Consider the following 21,917-nt stretch of genomic DNA (forward strand, 5'->3'; position numbering starts at 1 on the left):
CATATAGAAAAGTAAAGCTGGCTCGAAAATGACACGGGGTATACATTTGCAGATATTTTCGTGTGTCCTCTGCTTTGTTCTCCGTGGAGGGAATTTGGGTGTAACTGTAAGATCCCTCCAGATGAGGGATGTCACTTTGACTTCTGCAAAAACCTCACTGAATATTCTTAAACTGATGTCGGTCAGGTTACACATCTGCTTATGACCCAGAAAACAGAACTTAAAGTGATGACATTTGCACTGAAATGTTTTCCTCCTTGACTTAAGTGTATTCACTTACATTTCAACTTTGTTAAAATCAGTGCCCACATTGTAATTAACATCCCGAATAGATTTGCCTTACACTAGTTACCCCCAAGTATTGAATTTTTACTTCTTTTTCAGTAAAAATGTTCACAGACGTGCTTATTAAAGTTTGCAGCCACATTTCTCTTACATCAGTGCTTCATTGAAATTTAAATAGGTCAACAGACTCTCTCAATATCAAATTCAAATACTCAAAGATTCACATCTGGCTTTTATTTCCTGTTCCTCAGGAAACTAGCCAGAGACAGGTTTAAAAGTAATGAATACATATCTTATACCTATGCACTTGGGAAAATAAGCCAGGTTGGACAAGAAATCTTCTGGGAATGCTTTGGAATAAATATTAGGAGACTTCAGAGTATTTGCTTATTAACAAGAGTCCACAGCTGCGCTCTAAATTTTACTGGTGAAAATGATACTCTGTAGTATACAATGGTCCTGGGCTGAAAACCTGACCTGACTTTACAACAGAGTTGTTCATTTCCTGACAATGGGCACTGATACTCATTTGGCACCATGAAGCTTTTCAGATGTTTGTCGGAATGATCCATTTGTATAACTGAGGGTTTTGGTTGGTTGGTTGATTCCTCGAGGCAGATCTGCCTAGGAAAAACCTTGGTCTGGACAGATGTAGGCAGAGGGAATTCTCTCCTTCCCCCACTTCCTCGTCCACTGTTCCAGGTTTTCCTGGAGTTCCTGCTTGCCTTGTATTCTCTTTTTCCCTGTCTGGGAGCAGCCTTCTCTTCTCTAATGCTGAAGCCAGGCTTTACCTTGATGAGGAATTTGCTCTCACCTGGCACCCTGGGAATGCAGTCTTTTGTTTTACATACAGCACCTCTCAATATTGATCAACAGGAAGTACTTTGGGGGGCTTCCTTTCTCAAGTTACAAAATTTTAAAAAGGAAATGAAGACAAGACACTGTATCTGACCTGACGTTCAAGTCCCAAAGTGCAGATTATGGTTAGAGTCAAAGCATTTGTGCCCCCTCTCCTCTCTTTCATGCCTACTGGCCCCTGGATCGTCCCCATTCTCTCCCCATTTTTCTTTCATCTGTCTTTGATTTTGTTATTGCTTCACTGTTTTCTTCATGCTCTATTCACATACCCCATCAGCTGTTGCCTGGTGTGTTTAATTTCTTTGCTACAGGGTGGTCTAAAGAGAAGGTTCTCTGCCAGGCACTGCTGTGCTGATGGTCTACCGGTACTTAAAAAGGGGACTTGCAAAAAAAGGCAGAGAAATCCTTAGCCAGCATGCTTCAAGAAACATGTAAATTAGCACTAACATAAATATTCAGTTCATAAGTTGTGTTGATTGCATGTAAAAGAACCCATATTAGATGTTTGGAAGGGCCCGATCTTGCTACGGGATTGTGCAGTAAGCTTCTGGGTCTTTCTCATTTTTATGAGCCCACCTAGTAGCCTTGTTAGCCTGCTCTGAGCCGTATGCTCAGTGAGACCCTCCAAGGAGCAGAGCACCAGAGTGCTTATGCCCACACCCTTCTGGTTCCATTGTAAAGGGTGATGGCCCCAGAATGTACCTTCTGAGAGCAGCTTGAATGAAGAATTAAATGAGTTTTTGGTAAATGTTTACATTTGTGGTTGTCGTTCCCAAAACACAGGCGAGTTGGAAAGCCCATCCTCTATAGCCCTGCAGAGATGCGGAAGGGAGGGACCCAGCTGGGCAAGTGGTAAGAGTCAAACGGTCCTTCTCCCCTCCTGCTGCTGTTTGTCCTTGGTGGTGCTAGAGAGAAAGTATTCTCATCTCATTGATTTGTTAGTGCTACTATTTTAATCAAGCAAAATGATTAAAAAAAAAAAAAAAAACTTGTGCAAGGGCTATGTTTGTGTGAAAAGTTAACTGTATGCACAGCCAGAAATCTTGATAATGGGGTGAGTAGTCAAATATAGTAGAACTCATCATGGTTTTTTTTTCAGTAAATGCAGCACAAAGCAGCTAGACCATTTTTGTTTAAAGCCCGGCAGTGGAACATTTTCTCAAACTGTATACTTTTTGGCCACAGTAGGTAGAATACACTGACAATAAATGCATGTTTCTTGGAAGATTAAGCACTTTCTCTTGCTACACAGGACCATACTTACCATGAAACATTTCTGCAGATGTTGTAGGATTAATCAATCTTGTAAATAGTCTCTGATGAAGTTTTTGCTGAAATCTTTTATAGTACTTGTGTTCTTTGAATTTTACCTCCTTGTCTCATAGTGAGCTTCCTGAAGGGACTGTTCTTGAACAGGAATACAAGCTTACGGGCCCCTGCCGTTTGTCAGTCTCACTAAAAAACCTGAAAAGGAAGCTTTATTCGCTATAAGAGCTACCCCTGTAGCTAATTCAGAAGGCGTTTTACTTGCTCCTTTCCTGTTGCAGATTTTCCCATTTTGAAGTACATTTGCTTTCTGTAGAATGAAACAGGGGAATGTCCATCCTGCGGTGATTTGCCAAAGGGACATGTGTTAGGCGAGGACAGAACAGCTAATGGTCGGGGTCAGTGACAGCTCAGTTACTTTCTAGCCCTGACCCTCTAGGATGCTGAAAGTAAGAGCATTCCTATGTGTTTCCGGGCTCCCCAGGTGGCGCAGTGGTAAGGAATCTGCCGGAGTAGGAAAGGGCAACCCACTCCAGGATTCTTGCCTGGCAGAGGAGCCTGGGGGGCTGCAGTACATGGGGTTGCTTAGAGCTGGGCACGAGTGAGCAGCTAAGCACATGTGTGTGCATGCAAACACACACATAGAGACTCACACACACACAGACACACACAGACAGACACACACAGACAGATACACAGACATACAGATACACACACAGACACACAGAGACACAGATACACACACACAGACACACACACACACACAGACACACACACACACAGAGACACAGATACACACACACAGAGACTCACAGACACACAGACACACAGATGCACAGACATACAGACACACAGATACACAGATACACACACAGACACACAGATACACAGATACACACACACAGACACACAGACACAGACACAGACACACACACACACACAGAGACACAGATACACAGACACACACACACAGACACACACAGACAGATACACAGACATACAGATACACACACAGACACACAGAGACACAGATACACACACACAGACACACATACACACACACAGACACAGACACACAGACACACACAGATACACAGACACACAGACACACACACACACACATACACACACAGACACACACACACATAAACACACACACACAGAGACACACAGATACACACACAGACACACATACACACACAGACAGAGACACACAGACACACGCAGGTACACACACAGACACACATACACACACAGACACACACACACAGAGACACAGATACACACACACAGACACACAGAGATACACTCACAGACACACACACACAGACACATACACAGAATATGTCTTTTAACAAGAAACATATCTTAATTTTGTAAGTATGTGTTTAAATAGTACATAGACATTTTACTTTTATATATGAAACATGTTTCAGTACAGTCATTCTGTGTTCAGTTCAGCCACTCAGTCGTGTCTGACTCTTTGCAACCCCATGGACTGCAGCACGCCAGGCTTCCCTGTCCATCACCAACTCCCAGAGCTTGCTGAAACTCATGTTGATTGAGTCAGTGATGCCATCCTTTCATTTCATCCTGTTTCCCCCTTCTCCTTCTGCCCTCAGTCTTTCTCAGCATCAGGGTCTTTTCTAATGAGTCGACTCTTCGCAAAAGAGGTGACCAAAATATTGGAGCTTCAGGTCAATATCAGTCCTTCAGTGAGTATTGAGGGTTGATTTCCTTTAGGATTGACTGGTTTGATCTCCTTGCCATCCAGGAGACTCTCAAGAGTCTTCTCTAACACCACAGTTCAAAAGCATCAATTCTTTGGTGCTTAGCTTCCTTTATGGTCTGACTCGCACATCCATACATGGCTACTGGAAAAACCATAGCTTTGACTAGATGGACTTTTGTTGGCAAAGTAATGCTGACAAATAACTGAGTCTTTCCATGTGGGATGAGTTAAACATATCATTTGTACTATTTTATAAATATGAGTCAAATCTGAAGATAGTTTGTTTCTGATGATTTGGGATTTGATTATCAGCTCATTATAGACCCAGTAAATACAATTCCTCTGTAATGAATGAGACCGTACTATACAACTGTAGTCATCTTAGATGTCGGCCTGGAGACTCTGTTTTTATTTCCATCATGGCCAGGAAGGGAAGAAAGGGACTCAGGATTTCGGGCCTTTAATTGTTGAGCAGCCTTACGGCATTTATCTGTGTAGCTGCCCTTCCTTTGGGGGACTCCCTCCCCTTCTCTGGGGGGTCTGTCCATCATGACATTAGTCTTCCTTGCCCTGGGACGTGTGGACATGTTCGAGGGACATGTGGTCCACGCGGAGTTGACCAGAGTCTTTCTTAAGAGTTGATGAAGGATCTGTCTTCCTTTTGGGTTGTGAGTGAAGGGGATGTAAGCACAAGATTGCTAGCTGATGGGGAGTTAGGGGGAATCTTCCTGAGAGTGAAGCACGGAAGAGAGAGAGCAGAGAAGGAGAGAGAAAAAGAGACAGTCCTGATGGTATTGTTTGAGTCTCTGAGCTCAGCTGTGACTAAGACCTGTATTTTGTGAAGCAATAAATCCTTCCCCGCTTTTTCTGTTTAACTTTCTTGGGTTAAATTATCACCTGCAACCAAAAGGCTTCCGATATATTCTGGAAGATACTGAGTGTGTCTCAGAGTATATCCATTCTGGAACAGATGTTTCTGAACCTGGTGAAGAAGCCAGAAGTCTTTGATTTCTTGTGAACTTTCATGTTCCATTTTAGTGGCAATGAAATTTATGGGAGCTGTTAGGAAGAGTAATTCAGCTCACTTCACCTGATAAGTACTGTTGAGCACATCCCATTTGGAAAGCTTTGAGCCAAGTGTTAGGAAGATACAATGATGATGCATGGTCCTTATTATTGGAGGATTCCTTCTTAAAATTCATTTGATTGTTTAAAAAGAGATGTGTTGGGTTCCAGTATTTATCATGCCCTGAAGGGAGAATGTTGGGGATGAAAGATCATGATGCTCTCGGTCTAACAAGCAAAGCCACACCCATTCATTTCAGGGAAGTTATCAGCCAAGTCCAGTGAGAGTTAATTACCACCCAGAGTAGAAGTTACCTCAACCCTTATCACAGGCAGTGGTTACAGCGTGACTGAGGCAATCACAGTTTCTACAACAGACACTTTAGCAAATGTAGTTTTCCTTAACAAACGTTTATAATGTCAAAGGTACAAGTTAGCAGACCTTGGAACTACAAAGCCAACCTTTCTGTCATAGAGTACTGTTGTTTGCCCTTAGCAAATAGTCATAGGCAAAAACTGAACTAGATGATGAAAATATAAAGAGTAAGTGTAGTTTTAATTATATAATGAACACATAAAGAATCAGTATAGTCTATGCCAACTAGGATATAAATAATGTTAATTTTACTAAAGGCTGAGTCAAAGATATTTGAGGCTTACAATTTTCTGTTTCTGCACACTGTCTCCTGAAACTTACGACTTTAGTCAAGGACATTTGTTAACCTCAAACATGTATACATAAAAGTTAGAGTGCTGGGAGAAAGTGGTGTAAACACAGGATGCTTTGAGTACATATTCCCAAGAAAGAACTCACCCAGTTGGTAAGAATCCGATGGAAAAGGGTGATTCACTTTTTTAATGCATCTCAGCAGCCTGTGTCCCCCTACCCCGACTTTGTGGTAAGATAGTTGGTGTTGGCATTTGCTATGTGAATTATACCAAGTTTCAATTTGATATCTTACATCTGACTGTTAGAGCAAAAATAAAATTCACACTTTCTAAGCATTTAAAATATTTAGCTAAATTTAGCTGTGAAGCTTAGCTTTTGAAGAGTTTTGATTGATGCTTATGATAACTAATAAACTGGCAAGCAGATGATCTGTTAATCTAAAACTTTCTATCTAGATCTGTAGCAGTCAGACCTTATTTAGAATTCTGACAATCAGGATTGTGTCCTGAGGAGGCCAGGATGGTGAGGAGGCTGGAAACCATATCATAAGAGGAAGGCTTACAGACTCCAGCTGCTTAGCTAGGATGGTCAATTAATTGTCTTAAAATATTTGGAGGATTCTTTAATTTGGAAGGGAAAGAAGATATTCTCTATGGCTCCAGGGTGGTAGAACTAAGACAGTGAGTGTTCATTTTAACTCATTTTCTTTTGGTGATTTTAGGAGTCAAATGGTGAAGCTACATTAAACCCAGTAGTATTCTAATTATATTTGCACAGCTCTTGTTTTAAATAATGAAAAGACTGGAGTGAAGCCCTAAGGCAGAAAGAAGTTACAATCAGATTGTACTTTAATAATTCTTAATACGTTCCCTAAAAGAAGATAGTTTAAGGCAGAGTTTTCAGACTATTTTTAGCCATCAAACTTTTTCTTTAAAGTGAAGTAAAGTGAAGTCGCTCAGTCATGTCCAACTCTTTGTGACCCCACGGACTGTAGCTTACCAGGCTCCTCCGTCCATGGTATTTTCCAGGCAAGAGTACTGGAGTGGGTTGCCATTTCCTTCTCCAGAGGATCTTCCCGACCCAGGGATCAAACCCAGGTCTCCTGCATTGTTGGCAGACACTTTACCATCTGAGCCACCAGGGAAGTCTTTCTTTAAATGGAAGACCAAAATTTTTATGAAAAAAAATGCCTCTTTATTATTCATATTTTATAATGACTATTAATGCCTATTTTAAATTAGTACCTTTAGGATCAACAAACTTGCTTTAAAATAGAAATAGACAACTTTGGGTTCTTGTCTAGGTACATTGTTATCTTACCTAAGCACCACATAAAATACTGAACATTGAACTCCATAGTAATAGTGAGTGAAGAAGTGAGGTGAAGTGAAAGTCACTCACTCACGTCGGACTCTTTGCGACCCCATCGACTATACAGTCCATGGAATTCTCTAGGCCGGAATGCTGGAGTGGGTAGCTGTTCCCTCCTCCAGGGAATGTTCCCAACCCAGGGATCGAACCCAGGTCTCCCACTTTGCAGGCAGATTCTTTACCAGCTGAGCTACAAGGGAAGCCCATTAATAGTGAGTGTTTGGTATCAATAAGTCCTAGAGGTAACAAGCCAAGGCATACTGTGTGTTGTATGATTGTCTTCATGAATGAAATTTTTATGAAAGCATTTTGTCCAGATTTACATCAATTTTAAATTAATTTTCTATAATATGGGTGTAGTGAATTTAAGATAAAAATTCATTGTGATGCTGTTGTATACCCCCTACTGTGTAACATACACTATACTTCAATATAAAATTAGATACACAGATTTTTAGGCTTTATAAAGACAACCTAAAAAGATATGTAAAACTATATGAAATTTGAATATTAAATTTAAAATGTATTAAACAAGTTGTTTTATGAGGAAACAAGTTCATGAAATATGCAGTTTTAATTTTTTTTAAAAATCAGACTTCTAGCTGCTTTTAACTTTGTATCTGTTGTCTTTGTCATTCATGGCTTAGGCCTCTGTAAATACAACATTGTGGGGGGAAATAGTTTGTGTCAGGTAGGATCCAGTCAAGAAAATAGGAATTACACCAGTTATTTTAACAGAGTATTTTACACAGGGAATTAGTTAAACGTGTTTTGAAGGAACTTTTTTAAAAAAAATTAGATTTGTTACAGTAATTCAGACTAATTATTAAAGATGTTTCTAAGGAAGACCCTCACCCAGATCAATTTAACTTTAAAACAGCAAGTTATTTTAGACTAATTTACAGTTTATGGAAATGTTTTAAAAATAATATGTTCTGTTGAAGTTTGTTAAGTATGTATTCTGCAGTCTTTACTGTGATTTCTTTGGTGAATATTTCTTTTCCCTGCAGTTTTATTGAGATAAAATTGACATAATTTTGGCAAATATTTCTTTTAACCAGTTCACTTATTTGAAATTAAAAAAAAAATGTATTGGAGCATGGTTGATACACAATGCTGTGTTAATTTCAGGTGTACGGCAAAGTATATCAGTTATACATACACATATACCCACTCTTTTTTAAGATTCTTTTCCCTTACAGGCGAATACAGAAGATTGAGTAGAGTTCCCTGTGCTGTATAGTAGATTCTTGTTAGTTATCTGTTTTATATGTAGTGTTATGAACATGTCAGTCTCAACCTCCTAATTTATCCTCCTGCCCCTGGTAATCATACATTTGTTTTCTATATCTGTGATTCTACTTTTTTTTTTTTTAAGGGTTTTCTCACATAGACTCATTTGAAATGAATGGTGTCCACATTCAGCACAGATATAGGGACAGGTTAGTGAGTTAGGTGGGAGCTTGCAGGTGGGGATGAGTGTTTGGGAGTGATCAGCTGTGCTCCATGACTTTGGGGATTAAGGGGAACCAAAGGCTCAGATGCCAGGAGACAAGGCCGGCGGTAAACTGAAAACCTGAGGAATTCTTTCAGGGATCTGGGGAGCAGTCAGTCAGAGCAGAGATAGAGAAGGGCAGCAAAGAAAGCCAAGGCAGTGAGTGAGAGGCTAGAGGCTGGGAAGTCACAGGCTGCTGCGCTGAGTTGCTGGGTCGCGTCTGACCCTTTGCTGCCCTACAGACTGTGGCCCGCCAGGCTCCTCTGTCCATGGGGATTCTCCAGGCAAGAATACTGGAGTGGGTTGCCATGCCCTCCTCCAGGGGATCTTCTCAACCTAGGGATTGAACCTAGTTCTTCTGCATTGTGGGTGGATTTTTTTACTGGCTGAGCCACCAGGGAAACCCAAGAATACTGGAGTGGGTAGCCTATCCCTTTTCCAGGGGATCTTCCTGACCCAGGAATCGAACCGGAGTCTCCTGCATTCCAGGTGGATTCTTTACCAGCTGAACTACCCAGGCTGTCAAATACCTGAAGGTACTTTATGTCATAATACATAGATTGCAGCGTCTCTGATACATACAGTGCCCTCTAGGCTCATGTAGCTTACAACCTGTATCTTCCCTGAGATTTCATATATGGGAATTAGAAGAGGAGAACTTACTCTACTGGAATGGTGAACAGTGCTCCCCAGAGCTGCTGGAAGTCCTGTCCCCACTCAGAAGAGCCTGAGAAGGTGAGGATGCAGCAAGCGAAGCCTGAGAAGGTGAGGACGCAGAGGTTGCCTGAAGCCACAGGCCCCACCAGCAAGCGAAGCCTGAGAGCATGAGGATGCAGACGCTGAAAGACGAGATGGGGAGACAGAAGGGTGACGGTGTCTCTAAGTCAGTCTCAAGGTCAGCTCTCCGCCTTTCTTGTTTGCATATGTGACCCAATTAATTTTCCCTTTTAATAAAAGAATAAATTTGCCTTCAAGTATGGGATACATGGTGGGGGCTGTGGCTTCAGGCAACCTCTGCGTCCTCACCTTCTCAGGCTTTACTCAGTGGGGACTGGACTTGTATCAGCTCTGGGGAGCATTTTTCAGCATTCCAGTAGAATAAGTTCTTCTCTTCTAATTCCCACATATAAAATCTAAGGGAAGACACAGGTTGTAAGCTACATGACCCTAGAGGGCGTTGAACATATCAGAGACGTTTATGTATTATGTATTACGGCATAAAGTACCTCTTTGTATAGTAAAAAATGTATCTTAAGAAAAATTTTTGAGCACTAGAAGGGAAGTATGTTGAGTAAGATACTTGAAAAAAATGCATACATGTATCATGTGATCCAGAGGTAGTGCTGGTAGACCAGTAGTCCCACTGGAACCATCTAGAATGTGAGATGGGCAATTAGCTGAAGGGGAGAAGTGAAGGGAATGCTCTTCCCAGAAAGGCTGGAGGAATAGGCGAGGTTAGGGGGAGTGGATGTGGCCTGAGTCCTGTGGGAGCGGTCAGCAGTGGAGCAGTCACTCCGATCCTTAAAGGAACCAGATTTGCTCTTTCTTCTCTTGACAGGAGGAACTACCATGCTTCCCATTTCACTGAATCTCAGGAAGCGCAAATCCATTTCATGGCTCTCATGATCTGCCTTTCTGTGATCTTTATTTCCTTCTGTTCTTTACTTGCTACTGTAATTTATGTGTTTTCTTCATCCTGACTTTTATTTTTTAACTTGTGTACCTTTTACTGTATTTTTTTTTTTTTTTTGCCATTAATTATCTCAAGTCCTTTGAGTATTAGACAATGAATGGATGGAAAGAAGCACTGTGATGGCAGCCTATCCCTTCTCCAGTGATCTTCTCCACCCTGGGATTGAACCAGGGTCTCCTGCTCTGCAGGTTGACTCTTTTCCAAACTGAGCTATCAAGGAAGCCGAAATAGCTTAATAGAAACTTAAAACCATCCGTATCTTCTGTTTCAACTGCTGTCTGTTTATATGTCTGCTTGAAGGCTTTTTATCAGATCCATGAGCAGTAGCCCTTTTCTTAAGAAGGAATGTTATTTAGTTGCAAAAGAATATGAATGTAAGCTATATAGAATGATGCATACCTTTCTTATTTGCAGTCATTCCAATTGTATAAAGTGAATAGGTTGCTCACATCATATTTGCTTATAGAGCCCTCAGCAGGGAGCTCATAAACAAATAGCCTTACAGCCTGATAAATTGAAGGAGGGGTGTAGTATTGATTTCATTTAAATCAAAACTATAATTGTAGCTAATTTTATTGAATACTGCAAGGGGAGCACTGTGCTGAAGGGAGGATGGTGCTAAGTACTTTGTATTATTATCTCATTTAATTTTCACAGCCCTTTATTCTGGTACAGCACTACTGTTATTCCTGGTTTATAAATAAAGGAAATGACTCTTAGAGGGCTTAAGCAAGTTTCACAGGGATAAAGAGCGAGTGAATGGGGAAGTGAGAATTCCAGTCCAGGTGTTCTGACCCTGTAACTAAAAGGGAAGCATTCTAAGTATTTTCTGGTTGGAAGGCTCATTTTTAGAGCTAAAAATATCATAGAACATATCATAGGAACAATTTCTAGCTGCTAGACAGGGGGACTTTCCTGGTGGCTCAGACAGCAAAGAATTTGCCTGCAACATGAGAGACCCAGGTTTGATCCCCGGGTTGAGAAGATCCCCTGGAGGGGAATGGCTACCCACTCCAGTATTCTTGCCTGGAGAATCCCATGGACAGTGGAGCCTGGTGGTCTATAGTCCCTGGGGTCACAGAGAGCAGGACATGACTGAGTGACTAACACTTTCACTTTCAGACATAAAGAAGCGTGGAGGTGTAATGGCAGAAGTGTGGTTTGAGTCACAAACTTGTCATTCTTTAGTTGTGTAGACTTGGTCAAGTCTCATGGCTTTTCTGATCCTTTGTGTTCAGAGTGGGGGTAAAATAGCAATAACAATAGTAAGCTTTTGATTTAAATATGTGAGGAAAAAAGCCAGGCACGTAATAGGCAATTAATGTTAGGGTTTTTGTTATTACTGTTATTAAAAGGATTCATAACTACAGTTATTGCAGCCATGTCATGGAAACATTAAGTATGCAGAGTCTCAGGACTCATTATACAGGACTTTACTAGGTCTTAGAAGAAGCTGGTGATGCAGAACTTGGCTCTTCAGCCTCTCACCTCCTGGGAGGAGACTCTAAGCAGTGGTGGTGGGGGCAGCTCTGCTTTCACCCTCAGAGAGGAGTGGTGATGTCGTGGAGATCATCTCTGGTCTCCTTCTTCTAAGCACCTTTTCGGTGCCCGGCTTCCCCAGGAGCATCAAGCTTGCCTTTGTGGGAGCTGGAGAGGGAGTCCAGTGATTGCCTTTTGTCCACCTCTGTACCGTGTGTATCTTTCTACCCAATTCCTGAAACTCCTTTGATTGGGAGCAGTTCTTCCCCATCTAGACATCAAGAGCTTGCGAAGCAGACCTCCACCGCTGGAAGAAATGAATTTTCCCTTACAGACCACCAGCCATCACTCAACAAGTTCACCTGCTTGTTTAACTTCCTATAGTATGAAGTTACACAGTCAGAGAACTTGATGAGTAGTAGATATCACCAAAGAGAACTTAAATCATTTGATTTTTGTCTTTTTGGAAGCCTCTAGTAAATTCAGAGTCTTAGGTCACTGAGAAAAGAAAAATATATCCTCAATTACCTTTAGGATATGCTTTTATATTTACTTTTCTCAGCCATTATTTCTGAGGTTGAAGCAATCAATTTATGAGTTCACTAAGCTTCATTTTTTAAAAAATATAACAAGACTATGCGTGATGGACAGTTGGCCGCACAGGCGAGGGCTGTGGGGCTCAGGTGAGCGGGGGTGGTCAGAACTATTCTGATGGGGCAGGGGGAGCAGTGGCAATGCATGCCTTTGGCACCCCACACCTCTCTGGAGGCTCACTCTATCCCCCTCAGAGCCCCTCTGAAGTTCTGTGGGGACAGCAGAGCAGAATGACTTGCCCCATTTCACAGTGGGGCAATCGTTCTTTTTGCTCAGAACTCGGTGCTTGAATCTGTGCTCTGCTTCTTTGTTTTCATTATACACCCAGAAGATGGCCAAGGACAACCGTGAATTGTCAGTTTTCTCTTGATTTTGTTTTAACGGTTAACCATCTCGTCTTCACGTTTTCTTTGGCCTGGAAATGCTCTGTTTGACCCAGTAGCGTTGCTGGAATAACAGCCATTAGACTCAGTCCACAGTTTTCCCAGTGCTTATAAGCCAAATACATCATCCTGTGCATCTGGATTTCCTTGGTCAGACTTTGAAAATTAGGTTCTGGGAGCCATGAAAGAAAGACAACAGAGGCAATTTACTCCACTTTCTGTGTTGGCTAGTTGAATCATTAGATGGAAAAATTTTTAGCATGAAACACACTCTACATGATCATACCAAAAGCATTTGCTTTAAGATTGGGCAGTTAGCTGAGTTAAACAGAGCTAGGTTTTGAATCCTTTTAAAAAATCTGATTTCTTTCAAGCTGTGTGTGATATTTCAAGTATTTATGGTATTAAGACTTCCCAGGTGGCATTAGTGGTGAAGAACCAGCCTGCCAATGCAGGAGACAGTGCAGGGTGCATTAGATCCCTGGGTCGGTGTGATCCCTGGGTCGGGACGATTCCTTGGAGGAGGAAATGGTAACCCACTCCAGTATTCTTGCCTGGAGAATTCCATGGACAGAGGAGTCTGGCGGGCTACAGTCCATGGGGTCGTAAAGAGCCGGACACGACTGAAGTGACTTAGCATGCATGGTGCTCTTGATCATATTGTAGTTAAGCCTAGGTTTTGTCCCTCTCGCTAAGCTTAATGACTGGTTATTTGCATCAAGCCTAAAACAAAATGAAGCAAAATCACTAGTTAGTGGCATAGCTGATGTTTTCCTATAAAATAATAGAAATGTTCTCAGACCCAAGCTTGCATTTTGAAGCATTAGTGGGGTTGTAAAAATCTAATTTTCTTTACCATCATACCTCATGGGTTGAAATAAGCAATTCCTTGAAGACCAGCCATAGTAATTTCTGTGTATGTCAGAATTGAGAAGTATAGTTTGATCAGAGTAGATGCTCTGGAAACAAGAGCTGAGCAGATTCCATAGCATGCCCTGCAGGAGCCTCCGTGGTCCCTCCCGCACACATTCTCAGCCTCATCCTTCCCCACATCTGTCTCTTCCTCCGTCACCACCCACGAGACTGTTCTGAAGTCCCCGTGTTTATTAACACATAGCTTCTACCTCTGCTCTGCTGCAGGTTTCCTGAAGACAGGGTCCATGCTGGATTCATTTCTGTGTTCATCGCAACATTGCTTATCACAAACACAGGGTGCTCAATGACTGTGGCTGGAAAGATGGACGGAAGGGGAGAGGAGAGAGGGGGGAAAGAAGGCAGGAACGTGCAAGGAAGGGATTGCACTCCACTCATCAACATCCATTGTTGTTGTTGTTCAGTTGCTAACTTGTGTCCGACTGCTTTGCAATCCCATGGACTGTAGCCCATCAGGCTCCTCTGTCAATGGAATTTTCCAGACAAGAATACTGGAGTGGGTTGCCATTTCTTTTTGCAGGGGATCTTCCCAACCCAGGGATCGAACCCATGTCTTCGGAATTGGCAGGTGGATTCTTTACCGCTCAGCCACCAGTGAAGCCCCAACATCCATTATTTAGTCTAAAAGTTAAAAAAAAAAATTAAAAATTTCAATCTGCTATCGAAACCTTCTGAATCCTTGTTTTCCAGTCAACCAGTTGTGATATGATACAGTATTTCTCACACGTATACCTTCGTTTCTCCAGGACGACCCTGCACCCTGGTTGTGTTGTGGAGAATCTGCTGGGGGGTGGGTGTCGTGTATCAACTCATCTTTCTGATTTCAAGTGGGAGCTGTGGATTGTCAGCACTTCTACATGGTATTGGTAGGCCTTTTATCTAGCTCTTGTATCTCCATGTTCTTGCTTGTAATAATGGAAAAAACACTTGTTTTACCTCATGAGATTTCTTTGAGGACCAAATAAAAGAATGTTTCTGAAAGCACTTTGGAAAGGGCGAAGTGTTACCTAGACAGATGGAAGGATATATTCCTGCTGTTGCTGTTAGTGACCTGGTACCTGGGGGTTTTTCTCAGCCTGTGGAAGCTCTTGATCTGGGTGTGTCCTTATTGCTTACAAAAGAGGTGAGGTGATATCTACAATTATTATTTATTTCACCAGTTAGATTGATGGCAACATTTATGCTGCTGATTACATTGGTGAACACTGCCTTCAAAACAGGAAAGTGACCTTTATTTCTTCTTGAATCTGCTGCTACCCTGGAAGATCAGCCTAGGAAAGAAAAGTTTAGTTTATCATGGGCAGATGTGTTGGTCAAACACATGAAAATTAATTCTAGTTAGTCGTATCTTTAAATTTTATGTGGTGTTATTTGCTCAGTTGTGTCCGACTCTTTGCGACCCCATGGACTGTAGCCCACCAGACTCCTCTGTACATGGAATTCTCCAGGCAAAAATACTGGAGTGGGTTGCCATTCCCTTCTCCAGGGGATCTGCCCAACCCAGGGATCAAACCTGTATCTCCTGCATTGCAGGCAGATTCCTTAGCCTCTGAACCTACAGGAAAGCCCAAATAAAAGATAATGAATAACATAAACATAATAATTTTAAGATTCAAAGCAGTGCTCATTTTCTAGCCTTCTTGTTTCTCTCCCAGATAAGAGCATGATTATTTGAAAATTTATGCTCCGTATGTGTTTGAAACATGTTCATTTCTTCTTTGGCATGAGAATCACTTTCCAGTGATAGCCAAAGAAGTTGAGGCTTCTTTGCACCAGGACTTGGGTTTGGAAGGTCTACTTCTTTATCAGTGCTCAGACTGCACTCCTCAATCAGCTTTGTACAAAATGACATAGAGTGGTCCTGAGCAGACCATCAGGGGGTATAGGGAACTCCTTATATTTCCACCTGAGCAAATACAGGAATCAAAATTCAGGAGGAAACAACCACAGTTTCTATTTAATAGAGAGCAATTTATGATATGGAACAGCTGATAGACACCTACAGACAACACAAGGCAAGACAAGTGAGCGAAACAAACCGCTGAGAGCAGAGTACCCCTTGGAAATAGATTTCAACAGCAGTGACGATAATCACTTGTCAATCAAGTCCTGGGTAGCAATTTAGTTTGCAGTCTTTGAACATATTGGTGCAAATGATACGTGTCTGATACACCAAAGAGGAGAGTGAGAATGATTTGGGTTTATTCACGCTCAGAAACTACCCCAGTTTCTTTCTCCGGAAATGATTTTCAAATTTTGATATTGAGCAGGAGGGAAAAAAAACATGATTCAGAAAGAGAGCACCTGAGACTCTGAAGCCTGCAGCCTGGAGAGAGCACAGGTGTCATAGTTGAGATGTGACTCTTAGAAGAGCTGAGAAGTCATCCTTATTACTCACTTCATGCTAACTGCAAAGAGTGACGGGGCGCCGGTCCATTCCGTGAGTTCACTTGTGGAATAAACCCCTCAATAGTCCCTCATCGTGGGGAGGAACTTGTTCTCATTCGTATTTTATTAATTGAGGTATAATTTGCATACATAAAAAATCACTTTTTTGTGTGTATAGTTCTGTGAGTTTTCATCAACACATAGAATCATATAACTACCCCCACAGTCAACAGTGGGGAGAGTTGCATTACCCTTCCTGTGTTCTCGGGCCCCTCTGTAACTCCTGTCCTCATCCCCAGCCCCTGGAAACCACTGGTCTGTTTCAGTACTGACGGTTTTCCCTTTCTCACAGTGTCACAGAGATGAGATCAGGCAGTATGCAGCCTTTTGACTCCAGCCTCTTTCACTTAGCATTAATGCACCTTAGATTCATCTGTGCTGCGGCATGCATCAGTATTCATTCCTTTGTACTGCTGAATACTAGTCCATTGGGTGGATATACCACAGCTTATTGATCCATTCACCAGTTGAAGGTGTTTCCATTGTTTCTAGTTTGGGGCATTTGTGAATAAAGCTACTATAAACATTCATGTGTAGATTTTCATGTGAGCATATGCTTTCATATCACTCATTTTCACTTCTAGCGAGGAATAAATTTGCAGGGTTGCATGGTAAGAGTATGGCCAACTTTCATAAGATAAACTTTTATTTGAAATTTCCAAACTTTTTACAAGCTGACTATGCCATTTTTGCATTCCCACTAGCAGCAGGAGTTCCACTTGCTTCAAATCCTCACCAACACTTGATATTGTTTATCTTTTAAATTTTAATTTTAGTGGATGAGTAGTAGTATTTCATTGCGACTTTAATTTGCATTTTCCAGAAAGTTATAACCAACCTAGATAGCATCTTAGAAAGCAGAGACGTTACTTTGCCAACAAAGGTCTGTCTAGTCAAGGCTATAGTTTTTCCAGTGGTCATGTATGGATGTGAGAGTTGGACTGTGAAGAAAGCTGAGCGCCGCAGAATTGATGCTTTTGAACTGTGGTGTTGGAGAAGACTCTTGAGAGTCCCTTGGACTGCAAGGAGATGCAACCAGTCCATCCTAAAGGAGATCAGTCCTGGGTGTTCGTTGGAAGGACTGATGCTGAAGCTGAAACTCCAATACTTTGGCCACCTCATGGGAAGAGTTGACTCACTGGAAAAGACCCTGATGCTGGGAAAGATTGAGGGCAGAAGGAGAAGGGGACGACAGAGGATGAGATGGTTGGATGGCATTACCAACTCGATGGACATGGGTTTGAGTAAACTCCGGGAGTTGGTGATGGATAGGGAGGCCTGGCATGCTGCGGTTCATGGGGATGCAAAGAGTTGGACATGACTGAGCGACTGAACTGAACTGAGCTGAATGGCTAATAATGTTGAGTATCTTTTCATATGTTTATTTGCCATCTGTATATCACTTGGAAAGTAACATTTCAATTCTTTTGGGTCATTTTTAATTTTATTTTGTCTTACTAAGTTGTTGGAATTATTTTTGTATTCTGAATGAACTTTCTGTATATATATATTATGTATATATATATTGCAAATACTTTCTTCCAGGCTGTGATTTGCTTTGCCTTAACAGTGTCTTAAGAAAAGCAAAAGTTTTACATTTTGATGATTTATCCTTTTTAGGGAATACATGGTTTTCATCTCCTGGTTAAAAATCTTTGCCTAATCCAAGGTCACTGAGAAGTTCTATATTTTCTTCTAGACATTTTATAGTTTTAGCTCTTACAGTAAGTCTGCTATCCATTTTGAGTTCATTTTTATATATAGTATGAGATAAGGTTTGAGGTTCTTTTTTTATATAGACCATCATTCTAAACACCATTTCTTAAAAAGATTATTCTCTCAGTGTTGACCTGTCTTGGTGCCTTTGTTGAAAATCAGTTGGCCACATGTGTGTAGATCTGTTTCTGGATTGTGTTTTGTTTCATTAATCTATATGGTTGTCTTTAGGCCAATACCACATTGTCTCTATTTCTGTAGCTTTATATGAGTCTTAAAATCAGGTAGTATAAGTTTTCCAACTTTGTTCTTTTTTACAAAATTGTTTCAGCTGCCCTAATTTCTTTACATATTCATATACATTTTAGAACTCATTAATTTCTATGAAAAGGGCTGGTGGGGTTTGGATTGCAGAACTCTGTAGTTTTTGCATTTACAGAGCAGTTGATGGAGAATTGACCTCCGAAAGATATTGAGTCTTTTGAAAAATGAGTGTAGTTTATCTCTCTATTTAGATCTTATTTCATTTCTTTCAGGAAATGTTGCAGTTATTAGCATTTAGGTGTTTCATACACTTTGTTGAATTGTCCCTGTCTCTCATGTTATGCTATTAAAAATGATATTTTTGAATTTCAATTTCTAGTTGTTATGACTAATATATAGAAATACAGTTGACTTTAAAACATCTTTTAAAGGTATCTTGTTGTTATTAATTTCTTATTTGACACCATTGTACTTTAACTACATGCACTGGATGAATTCAGTAATTTAAAATTTGTTGAGACTTGTTCTATGACTCAGAATTTGATATCCTTTTATAACTGTTTTCTGTACATCAGAGAAGAATGTGTTTGTTGCTATTGTTGGGTGAAGTGTTCTGTAATTATCTGTGGATAGTTAGGTGGATTTGGTTACTAGCATTCAAGTCTTCTCTGTTTCTGTTGAATTTTTCCCTCCTTGTTCCATCAACTATAGAAGTGGTCTTGAAATCTCAAACTGTAATTGTGGATTATCTGTTACACTTTTAGTTCTGTTGGTTTTTGCTTCAGGTACTCTGAAGCTGTTGTTATTAGGCGCATACACATTTATGATGTTTATATCCTATTGATAAACTTGACTCCATTATAATTATAAAATGTCCCTCTTTCTGGCAGATAACATCCTTTTTTTCTGACAACTACCTTGTCTGGTATTGATTCTCTAGCTTTCTTTGGATGAGCATTAGCATGGTACATCCTTTTGCATCCTTTTACCTTTAACCTTTCTGTTTCTGTATATTTGAAGTAAATTTTTTGTTGACATCATAGTTGATTCATGTTTTCTTATCCAAATGAACAATCTCTGACTTTTTACTGCTGTATTTAGAGCATCTTCTATTTTATATGATTATCAATATGGGTGAGTTTAAATCACCCACTTTGCTTGTTGTTTCCTACTTGTCTCCTCTGCTTTTTGTTCCTTTTTCTTCTCTTTTACTGTTATTTTATATTAAAAGGTATTAGGATTTCATCTTAGGTTTATTATTAGTTTATTAGTTATGCTTTTTTATTTTTGCTTTAGTAGTTGCTCTTGGGTTTTAAAACATATATCCTTAAGATGGTTTGCCTTCAAATAATATTATTTTTTCTTATCACATTTAACATAAGCACCTTATGACAATCATTTCCATATTCTCTCTTAGTCTTTGTGCTATTGTTACCATATACTTTATTTCTATGTATTTTATAAACTCCATTTAAAATAGTTATGTCTTTTAAGGACATTAAGAATGAGAGAATGCTTTTTATTTTTATCTGTATATGTACAGGTTTTAGTTCTCATCTTTTGAATAGATCCAAATTTCCATCTGGTCGCATTTCCCTCCTGCCTTAAGTTTTCCCTTTAACACTTCTTCTAGTGCTAGTTGGCTGATGATGGATTAATTTAGCATTTACATGTTTGAAAAAGTCTTTCACCCTCACTTTTAAGAGATAGTATGTCCAGATAAAGAATTCTGGGTTTCCTTTTCCTTTCAGTAAAGATGTTGTGCTAACGTCTTTTGGCTTGCATGGTTTCTGATGTGTGGATCTGCTATCATTCTGGTCTTTGTTCCTCTGTAAAATGTATCCTTTTTCCTTTGGCTGCTTTTATGATTTTCTTTTAATATTGGTTTTCAGCAGTTTGATCATCATGTTCCTTGGTGTGATTTTCTTCACATTTCTTGTACTTGATATTTTCTGAGCTTCTTGGTTTTAAGGTTATGGTTTTTATTGCATTTCCAACATTTGGCCCATGATTTCTCTCTCTGTATATTACTTATATGTCTTTATATAGATGTGTATTTTGCACTCCCCTTTCTCTTTCCTTAACGCTCTCTGCTGATTAAATCGGCCACAGAGGGGTTTAATTCCTATTTCTTCTCTCTCTAGTGTGTCCCTTTGTTTCCTGTTGCATTTACCACAGTTCAGGTCCTCATTGTTTCTCTTCTTGTCTGTTGCAAAAACTTGTCTTTATTTTGCCCCTCTCCAGTCCTCCTTCTGTATCCCACACGATCCATCACAGTGAGTTTTCTGAAATGTGCTCTGCTTAACACCCTTCAGGGGTTGCCTACTGCCTATAGAACGCACTGAGACTCCACCGCGTGGTCCGTAGAGCCCTCATCCGTCCCTGCTCTGTGGCCTTCCCCCGTGCCACCCCCACCCCACTGATGGCTCTCTGAAGTGCCTCCCATTCCCCAAGTGCATCGTGCATTCCCATCTGTGTCCACACTCGTGCCTTTGTTCTGAGACCTTCCTGCCTCCCTTACCTTGCGCCTATAAACGCCTGCTCAAGTTGACATACCTCCTCTGTGAAGCCTAGTAACTTGTCATCCCTCTCCAGCTCCTTTGGACCTTGAACATGCTCTGTTGTCTTGCAGTCATTGTTTATTAGTCATCCTCTAGGCTGACTTAGGAGAAGGCAACGGCAGCCCACTCCAGTACTCTTGCCTGGAAAATCCCATGGACAGAGGAGCCTGGTAGGCTGCAGTCCATGGGGTCGCTAGGAGTCGGACACGACTGAGTGACTTCACTTTCACTTTTCACTTTCATGCACTGGAGAAGGAAATGGCAACCCAGTTCATTGTTCTTCCCTGGAGAATCCCAGGGACAGGGGAGCCTGGTGGCCTGCCATCTATGGGGTCGCACAGAGTCGGACACGACTGAAGCGAGTTAGCAGCAGGCCGACTTATGTGTGGGTAGAGACTGTATTGTATTTCTTGTTAAATACTTAGTAACGGCACGTAGCAAGCACTTAGTAAGGTGTCTGAGTAGATTGATGATTGGTATTTAGTAGGTATTGAGACCATTCTTCTTAAAATAAATTGAACTCAAATTTAAACATAACACATGTATTAAAAATACATAATTATATTTTGAGAGCCTACTATGTTACAGACACAGTGTTAGGCACGTTCCATACCTCACCTCTTGTGTTCACAACAGCGGTACAAGGAGTTTTAGCCTCAGGCGTGTCCCACTCATGGGAAATTTAAGTTTGGAGAGATTATGAGCAAGGCTGTGCAGATAGAAAATGGCAGAACTGGATTTCAAACTCACATATATGTCATGTTTTTTCCTCCTTACACGCATATGAGGAGTTCTGCCACATCACTAATGATAGTTCTATCATATTATCTAGGTTTCCAGTAAGAGAGTCACAGCAGAAATTGTGTAGAGAACAGTGTGGATCATAGCATGGACTCAGAAAACTGATGTTACAGATGAAAAAGAAGTCTGTCTAAAAGGCTATTGTGTATGTCTGGAAAGAGTTCTTTGGTAGACTGTTTGGCCTACAAACATCCAGTGCTTCTGTCTTGTCTCATCTGTCATACGGCCGTGTGACGGGCAGTCTTGAGATACAAGTCACAGAAATCTTCCCAAGCCATGGGATGTGGAGTTTCCTACAGGGGG

At 40.9% G+C, this 21,917-nt stretch overlaps 1 protein-coding gene across 5 annotated transcripts in view; it reads left to right on the forward strand.

Moving 5' to 3' along the window:
* The window catches only part of AKAP7 (A-kinase anchoring protein 7), a 130,201-nt gene that overhangs the window by 96,142 nt on the left and 12,142 nt on the right, over positions 1–21,917 (forward strand). The window contains exon 2 of one of the 5 annotated variants that reach the window (XM_043888454.1): positions 1,927–1,995. The exons of the other annotated variants lie outside the window; for them this stretch is intronic. Within the exon in view, the coding sequence (XP_043744389.1) occupies positions 1,927–1,995 (69 nt within the window). The remainder of the gene's footprint in view (positions 1–1,926; positions 1,996–21,917) is intronic. 5 annotated transcript variants of the gene reach the window in all.

This window comes from Cervus elaphus, chromosome 26 (assembly GCF_910594005.1).
Source record: "Cervus elaphus chromosome 26, mCerEla1.1, whole genome shotgun sequence".
Lineage (NCBI taxonomy): Eukaryota > Metazoa > Chordata > Mammalia > Artiodactyla > Cervidae > Cervus > Cervus elaphus.